Raw genomic sequence first — 9,031 nt, 5'->3', positions numbered from 1 at the left:
TGTGTGTGTGTGTGCACGCGCTGGGGGAGGGTGTGATGAGGTAACCAGATGTAAGGAGTTAAATTTTATGATTCCACTCAGTGTGTGAACAGAGCTCTTAAGCCTCTTAAATCTTAGTTTAAGATTTTTGCTTCCTTGAGAAATGTGTACTGTCTTTGAATTGATGAAACGTGACTGGGCAACCCAAACATTCCTGCTACATATAATGCAGGAAGTTTGGTTTATCAAAAACTTAAAACTGGATCTTAAGTTAAGAATGATTGTTAAATTTCTCAAAAATCACACTTCCTTAATCTGGACCAGTGAGTCCTGAATATTTCAGTGTAAAACTGCTGCTGCAGGTAGCATGCTTAGTTATGGCACCTGAATGAGCAGCCAGAAATAATAAAAGTGGCTTGTAACTGGTTGCAGATGGGTATTTGATCCTCCTCTCTCTCTGGTCTGCCTGACAGGGGCAGCTGAAGAGCTGGAGGGGTAACACTTTAGAGCTGAACACATTGTGTATTTCTGCTGCTGTGAGAGGGAAACATTACAGTCAAATGTCAACTCAATTTACATAGCTTGTGCTAATGTTTAGTGCTAAAGTAATTGAACAACCGATCTAGAAAAAAGTAATTACGGTATTAAAGTAAAGAATTTTGAAAAAGACTTACATGTGTAAAGGACTAGTTTGACATATTTTTTGCTGTGAGTTTGAGAAGATCTATAACTATCTGTTCATTAAGCCAAGAGGCCCTTAGCCTAGCTTTGCACAAAGACTGGAAGCAGGGGGAAACTGCTAGCCTAGCGATGTCCACAGTAATAATAAAAAAAAATCAGCACATGTAAAGCTCACTGATTCATTTTCTTTCATTGTTTAATGTGTAGTCAAAAAGTTACGTGCTGTAACTTTTGCTTAGTGAACAACATCTTTATGCAAAGCTAAGGTAAAAAAGAGTTTTTTCCCAAAAGGTCAAGCTAGTCCTTTAAGTCAATGGGTTCCCAACCTCGGGATCAGGACCACACTAGGGGCTACACAGGGGGTCATGAGGCTTCTTCTTGATTTTAAGGCGTTTAAGAAAACTTCTTTTTTTAAGAACTAAACTGTGAAGTCTTCACTCTGCTAAATGTTCACACATTCACTCTTTGGGTCCATTGTACAGTTTATCAGATGTTCTGTACTGTTATTGTTATTCATTGAATATAATAAGAAATATCCATAAAATATGTCATTTAACTCAGTGACAGAAAAGAGCAGGGGCAGACTGTCTTTTCCCTTGGAGGGCAAAAACTGAAGCATGGTGGGCCGCAGGCCAAAAGCAAACACCTGTATTGTATTGTTAAGATTCAAATTTCATCCCAAGTTCCTTTAATTGACTGACTTTCTGTGTCAGTGTCTCTCTGCCCTCTATGCTCAGATTATGATAAAATAAATCAGGAATCCTACATATTAAAATACATACATATTTTTTAAAGTAAAACAACATTTTCATATAATGATTTTTATTCTGGCGGGCCAAATCAAATTGTATGGTTGTCAAACTTAGGCCTGCGGGCCCCACTTTGGGCAGCCCTGGAAAAGAAGGTCCCTTAAGGTACAGTTGGGAACCACTGCTTTAAGTCATTTATTTAGTAAAAATGCAAAACATTTAATTTCTCTGCTTCCAGTTTCTAAAGCATCAGAGCACTTATTTACTCTGTTTGTGGTTAATGGAAATGGAATGCCTTTGGCTTGGCTGGCACTGTTGCTGGGACAAATTAGGCAATATGAAGACATCACCTTGGGCTTTCTGACCCTGTGATAAGCATTTTTTCATCTTGATTTAACGTTTTCTAGTAGTGTTGGGTTTTTTTTTAGCGAGCCTGATCATGTCAAACATTTTTATCTTGAACTATGTTTGTATAGCCATGCTTGTGTCTTCATGTCGTTTTTGTATTGTATTTACCAAATACATTATAGATCATCCTATTTTTCTGTCTTGTATTTATTTATATAATAAAATAGAATTTCTAGATTAATCAATTGAAAAAAGGGAGAGATTAATCGCTAATAAAGACTGATGATAAAGTATATGCTATTGAAACTTGGAAAACAAACAGCGAGGCTGCTTGTGAAACTTCCACATTACATCTTGAGAGAACTCTTCCAATATGATTGGATTTCAGCTACTTTATGTACAAGCTCTGACTTGCTGACTCCTCCCTGTGTTTCAGTTAACCGGGTCCTCCTGGTACTGCTGGTGTTGATGGTGTGTCTCCTCCTGCACAGTGCACTGCTCAGAGCCTCCACTCGACCCAAAGTCTCAGGTACTCCCACACAGTTTTTATTCAAAAACTTTATAGAACTCTATAAAACATTAAAGGATACGCCTGATAATGTTTTTATTTTGCTTATTGTCAACAAATCCCATGAAAATACCAGTCCAACAATGAATGTACCCTCTAACAAGTACTGTCTGTGTATCCTTCTTCCTCTGTGCCACTGAGTCACACTGTTGCACTGGCTGACATGTTCCTTCATTACCATGAACACACACACTCTAGTTTATTTTCATTCAATCCTACATACACCATCCTGCTGCCACAAGTACTCTCTAGTGCACCAAATGTGGAGTAATCCGCTGCTGAAAATAGTCCCCAACAAATGCATGATTTCCTGTTTTTAAACATGTACATCTCAGCTAGCTACCAATGGCTTTAGAGCTGAGAGCCACTGACAGGGTAGAGAAATAAGGAACTATTGAGAGACGGACTGGTCTAGCTATGGATTTTATTGGTAATGAGAAAAATACATAGTATTAGTCTTTCTTTTTAAAATCTTGTAGTTAGCAAATACAGTATGTGTCAATAGCATTTTGTAACTTGAATCTAATTTTGAAACTTGTGACGGCTAAGTACAAAGTACCAGACCATATTTTGTAGGCAGGTGTGGTCAATCTATTCATCACAGATTCTTATCTGTAAAAACTATTCTAAAATGACACAAAACACTCTCAACCCTCACTCCCCCGATTCCTCTCAGATCGCTGGAAGAGCCTCGGAGGCGCAGCACTAGTTCCTGCTGTGAGAGAGTCAGAGGCGGACAATGTCGTCCCCGTCATCATCTGTGCATCAGAGGAGCGTGTGGGTGCAACCATGGCGACCATCAACAGTGTCCATAGCAACACTGATGCCAGTGTGTTCTTCTATATTGTTACTCTTCGTGATGCTGTGAAACTGACGAGGTTTGTCTCCACTGTAAACTCGTTAGAGGTGTAATGAATGATGATTTCAAGCCGATAGGTGATTTGTGTTTTGATGCTGTAAATGTACTGAATCTGTAACAGGACACTTATGGAGGGGAGATGACCACCTGACAACCCAGTATTATTGCCCTTATTTATTTACCTAATCTTACTTTCTTTGCATCCACCCAGGCAGTACATAGAGAAGACTAAACTGAAAGGCATCAAGTATAAGATATTGGAATTTAACCCCATGGTTTTACGAGGAAAGGTGAAGCCAGATTCCTCTCGTCCTGATCTGTTACATCCAGTGAGTTACGCTTTTGTTTTGTCCACACAATGCCCAGATGAAAATCCAAAGTCTGCTTCCCCAGAGAGGTGAAATACCTTTGCTTTTTGTTTTGCAGCTCAACTTTGTGCGCTTCTACTTGCCTCTGCTTGACATCAGCCATAAGAGGGTAATATACTTGGACGATGATGTCATTGTTCAGGGTACGTATGAGATCATGGTTGGAAATATTTCATACTATGTATTATTCTTTCCTGTTTGTTGTTTGTCTGTAGCAGGAAATTTCAAAAACAAGTTTAAATGACATTTGGTGGGCTATGAATACATGATTTATTCAAGGATAAACATTATCATATAAGATCATACTTTAATCATCCCTGAGAGGAAATTCACAGGCTGAGAAGTAAGAGCACAGATAATTAACTCTTGAAATTAATAAAACATTGAATTCAATTAAAGATGGATTACATTAAAAAAAAAAAAATTATTATGCATTTGCATTTACCTTAGTTAATATATGTAGCAGTGTTATGCAGTGTCAACACAATATTTTACTTTACTTCATATCCAAATGTAATCAGTGGCGTTCCCAGACTTTTTTGAATGGGGTGGCACTGACTTATGTAGGGGTGGCATTTAGTATATATTTAAGCATTTATGCAACTCCAATATTTTTTAGGGATTCAAGTATGCAGAAATATGCCAATACACTAGGCGAAAATAACACCACATACAAAAAAAATCAAAACTGCATTGGATTAGCATAAAGTGGAACTGTCTGCAAAGGGGAAACTCATCGGTTATCTTGAGGTCAGAGGTCAAGGAATCCCTTTGAAAATGGCCATGCTAGTTTTTCCAACGTCAAAATTTAGACTAAGTTTGGAGCATTATTTATTTATTATTTAGTTTTTATGTTTTTAATTGATTTTGTGTTAATTATGTCTGTGCAGTAAAACTAAATCATACTAATAAACTAACTAACAGCTATAGTGTATGTATTAAAGACTTTTTATGCTTTTCAGGTGACATCAAGGATCTGTTTAATATCAAACTGAAGCCAGGTCATGCTGCTGCTTTTGCCACTGACTGCGACCTGCCCTCCACTCATGAGATGGTGCGCAGCATCGGCATGCAGGTGGATTTTTATATCTTTTATCGTGTCACTTTGTGTATTAACCTGCCAGTGTGAAGAGGCAAAGCAATGGACATTTGTCAGCAGATACTTGCCTGTAGCTAGTGTCAGTAAATAGAAGTGTGCAGTATATATATATACATATATTCTTTATGCATCATTCAACTTTGATGTGCATTCACATACAATACAACTGATAATTAATTAATTGATGTAAAGGATCTTCTCTTTGGGCCATTAGAGAAATGAATGTAATATTCCTGGAGAATCTCGACTCTCGATGGTAACCTTTTAATTGAAATATGGCATCCTGTCCTCTGAGCTCGTCCCATAGACAACCTATATGGGCTTCCTGGACTATAGGAAACAGGAAGTTAAAGATCTGGGCATCCATCCCAGAGACTGCTCTTTCAACCCTGGAGTGTTTGTGGCAGATGTCAGCGAATGGAAGAAACAGAAGATCACCAAACAGCTGGAGAAATGGATGGAGGAGAATTTCAGGTACACACACAGTGACCAGCAGTTTCTGGTACCCTCATTATGCATTTTGCCATATGTCCCGCTCAAAGATGTAATTTAAAAACTGGCTGGTTTTAAGAATTGCTTTCTGAGTACTTGGTCCAGTACAAAAGCAATACAGTAATTGAATTAGCGAGTAGGACTATGTACAAGGATACAAGGAATATTTATTTTGTTTTACAACACCTGGTTGTAAAAAAAAATTAAGTTGTAGTTCCCTTTATGCTTTATATACAGTAGATGGGTAAATAAAAGTCATAGAAATAACTCTTACAGCTGCTCTGAAGTCTGGTTACAAGGCAGCAGATACTTCTGTATTGCTTGCCAGACTGCAGCAGGGTTAAGAGGCTGTGGCTGGGGTGGGTATTGTCTTTTAATATCCTTTATCTTATATGAAAACAATGATGTATTGTCTTGCATACAAGACAAAAGTGTTTTATGAAAAAAAATGTCTTTGTCTCTCCTTTACCCATTCAATAATGCAAGGTTACAAGATTCCAAACATCTGTCACTAATTAAGATGTGATTAATATTTTTTATTAAAATTTTAAATGGTTTTACTTTGGCTTTAAGCCAAAACAGATCAACATATTCTCATAAATACAGGTACAATGGAGAAGTGGATTGTGCAGGAGTGGTTTGGGAAGTTTCTATGGTTTCTATGGATATTTTGATACAACCTTTTTTACCATGAAACCCATTGTAGTTTCTTCACTGGACTAGGTCTCTGTAGCTTTTTCTGTATCTTTTAATAGATTTCAAGGTCTGTCCAGTACAACCAAAATAAATCTTCTTTTGGAATAGTATGCTCCCACATTCCAACCTAGCCTTTAGTTAGCACCACTTGAAAATAATAATGAAAATGGAGATAGAATGAGCATAAAAACAGGGAGAACATTCCATAATTAATGCAAAATAAGATGAAGAATATTGTTCTGTCTCTCTTCTTGTTGTGTGTCGGCTGTTTGTCTTCACAGTTTTTGTCGCTTTATGTAGCTGTAACATGAATATAATTTTTTATATTCATATTGTATATTTTAATAGTTGTGGAGCAGTAGAACCATTGCCTGATTATTAGAAACCCTCTTCTTTCTCTCCACCAGGCAGAACATCTACAGCAGTGCCATGGCAGGAGGTGTGGCAACTCCACCCATGCTAATAGTGTTTCATGACAAATATACAACACTGGACCCACTGTGGCACGTCAGACACCTGGGTAAGATCCCCTCTCCTGGTCACATACAGAAGAAGTTCCTAAATGGTGCAGTTGTACCTGAGATGACCACAAGGCCACTGTTTTAAAAAACAAACTAGTGAGATCAATTCATCCTTTTGTAAAATGAAGGTGAGACAATGTTGTACATGTACATAATCTGAGAATTTGTTGTTATTTTCATTAAAGACTTCAAAGTGGGCCAGTTTGGTAAAAGTAAGAAAATGTATCATTAAAATTTTCGATAATGAAGGAATTAAGCACAACTCCCCAAAATCTGATCTGCAGTGTTGCATTGCAGTTGTGTACTGCATTGCCTGATGACTCACAAACCCAAACTTTTAGCCCGAAGCAGCCATTTATTACTTGAATAAAATGACAGTGATAATGGCAAGTTGAGGCAAGTGGAATCATTAACCTGAAACCTGAAATATTGTAGCACCAACTCAGGTAGTTTTTTGTGTGTGTCCAGGCTGGAGTCCGGATGCCCGCTACTCAGAGAGCTACCTACAGGAGGCACGCCTTCTGCACTGGAACGGCCCATTTAAACCATGGAATTACCCTGCTGTTCACTTGGATCTGTGGGAGAGGTGGTTCATCCCAGACCCCTCCGGAAGATTCCTCTTGGTACGACCTGAGAGCGACAGATGAGGTCTGTGGAACGTACCATGTCTGAGCCACAGGGGGACCTGAATGAAGAATATGAAGTTCAGGACTTACTTGAACAAAGGTGGAAATGTACAGTGAATTTAAAACTGAGGAATGTTCTTGAAAATAAAATGTTGTTGGTCGAGCCAACTATGTATGCTAAATACACAAACTGTGACTCAACTGTTGTCTACAAGTGAGAGATAACTGTAAAGATAGGAGAATATTACTTGCAGGAATATGTTTAAAGTGGAAGTGAAAAACAGACCAAGAACAGTGACGATATTTGTGTCTTTGTAAATTGTTTTAAGCAAGATTAAATGTGTTTCTTTGCTAAACTGCAATACATTTTCAGATAAGATAATTTCTTATCTTAACTGGTACTTTCATGCTTCAAATATGGCATTGAAATCTTAAGTCAAACAGAATACATAACTGTGTTGTTTTACTAGTAGGGATATATTACTAATAATACTATAATGACTGTAAAAACTATATGATAACTGTTACTAAATAAATCAAGTAATATTTCCAATTCCTGGACATTGTTGGGCCAGGAAATAAACTGAAGCCTACTGTTAGTAAGCCAGTACATTTACCTAAGAGTTAAAATGTTCAAGTTTAAAACGGCCACCTACTCTGCCATTATTGCCATGAGCTGATAGCCCCCTAACATGGCCACCAGAGAGCATGGTGGTCCTAAAAGTCCACTCTAAAGGCTGTGATGAGCTGATTGTAAAAGAAATGTCCTGTGTCAACAGCAGCTCCTCTGGTCTCAATATGTTAAATCTGAAGCTATGTTACTTCACAGTTGGAACTCATCTGTCTGTTTGCAGGCTTTCATCAATGTTGTTCAGCTCATATTAATATCTGTATGTTCCTAGTTGTATGAACACCAAAAGACAGTAGGGATTTGGAGATACCGTACTACCATACTAGTAGGGGGCAGAACCGGATACCCAGATATCACTTGATTAGCAACTCTGTACTGCCTAAATGTGAATTTCTTTATAAATACTAATTCACTAATCAGACTGATTATTGGTATACTGCTAGAACTTTCTCAAAATATTGACATAGCATCTCAAAATGCTGACTTTGGGATGATCATTTATTATTTAAAACTTTCTCATTACGTTGAGATACTAAATAATTACTGTGAGAGAGTTTCTCATTATAATTACTTACAGAATTATTTTTTCTTTCATGCTAAGTGACGTTTTTTCAGTTTATAACAAAAGTTAATGTTGTGGTAGTCACTATAATCACCTCAAAACCTGTATAAGGTAACAAAAGCTCACCTGCAGCGGCCTCCAGAGGCAGCTCCGCAGAGAGACTGTTTACTGGGCTCAGTCACATGAAACTGAAAGTAAGTCAGAGCGGCGCTGCAGCAGAGACAACTTTCTGCTTCAGACCAGCAACAACTGCAACTTTTGGCTTTGGTCGACAGTCCAGCAGAATCTGACAGCACAGCCGGTGAGTAATAACATTCACTGTGATCGACGGTGACCTGGAGGAAGTAAGGGGGGGGGGGGCAGACTTTGACTTTGACTTTGTATCGCGGCTGCGTTGTGAGCGGTCCTACCCACACTATCTTGCGAAAGGAGTTGTTCACTTTTCATTAGTTGGTCCCCGACGGGTACAGGACAGGGTACAGGACAGGACAGGACAGGGTACAGGACAGGGGTCGGGGTCTGCAGTAGGGGTCAGTCGGTGTTTGGGTTTGAGATCTGATTCGCGTCAATGGTAGGCCGTTTCCGCGTTTGTTTGTTTGTTTATTTATTTATTTATTTGTGAGTTGGACTAAGTTGAAAGTTGTTTTTGAAGAATGAGCGGGAAGAGATCCGAAAAACAAAAACTGTCAACCCTGCTTACTATACCCACTCCTACCCCGTCCTCTATCAATGTCCCGTACTGTGTTGTGCTGAGCAATAGGGCTGTAGACAATATCATGATAATGTATGCATTCTGAAAAACACTGTATTGATTTTGTGTTTAAACCCCCAACTGGCAGATAGCAGTGCTGT

The 9,031-nt window shown here is 38.4% G+C and overlaps 1 protein-coding gene across 1 annotated transcript in view; it reads left to right on the top strand.

Annotated features, from left to right (window-relative positions):
• The window catches only part of glt8d2 (glycosyltransferase 8 domain containing 2), a 7,801-nt gene extending 362 nt beyond the window's left edge, over positions 1–7,439 (top strand). Inside the window, exons 2-9 of the mRNA XM_035677892.1 lie at positions 2,194–2,286; positions 3,002–3,203; positions 3,396–3,513; positions 3,611–3,695; positions 4,515–4,627; positions 4,959–5,125; positions 6,247–6,359; positions 6,829–7,439. Of these exons, the coding sequence (XP_035533785.1) occupies positions 2,194–2,286; positions 3,002–3,203; positions 3,396–3,513; positions 3,611–3,695; positions 4,515–4,627; positions 4,959–5,125; positions 6,247–6,359; positions 6,829–7,007 (1,070 nt within the window). The 3' untranslated portion in view covers positions 7,008–7,439. The remainder of the gene's footprint in view (positions 1–2,193; positions 2,287–3,001; positions 3,204–3,395; positions 3,514–3,610; positions 3,696–4,514; positions 4,628–4,958; positions 5,126–6,246; positions 6,360–6,828) is intronic.
• The last annotated feature ends 1,592 nt before the right edge of the window (positions 7,440–9,031 follow it).

Source organism: Morone saxatilis, unplaced genomic scaffold (genome assembly GCF_004916995.1).
Source record: "Morone saxatilis isolate NCDOM2014 unplaced genomic scaffold, NCSU_SB_2.0 Contig10, whole genome shotgun sequence".
NCBI classification, from domain to species: Eukaryota; Metazoa; Chordata; class Actinopteri; family Moronidae; genus Morone; species Morone saxatilis.
This window is presented reverse-complemented; position numbering and strand designations above follow the sequence as displayed.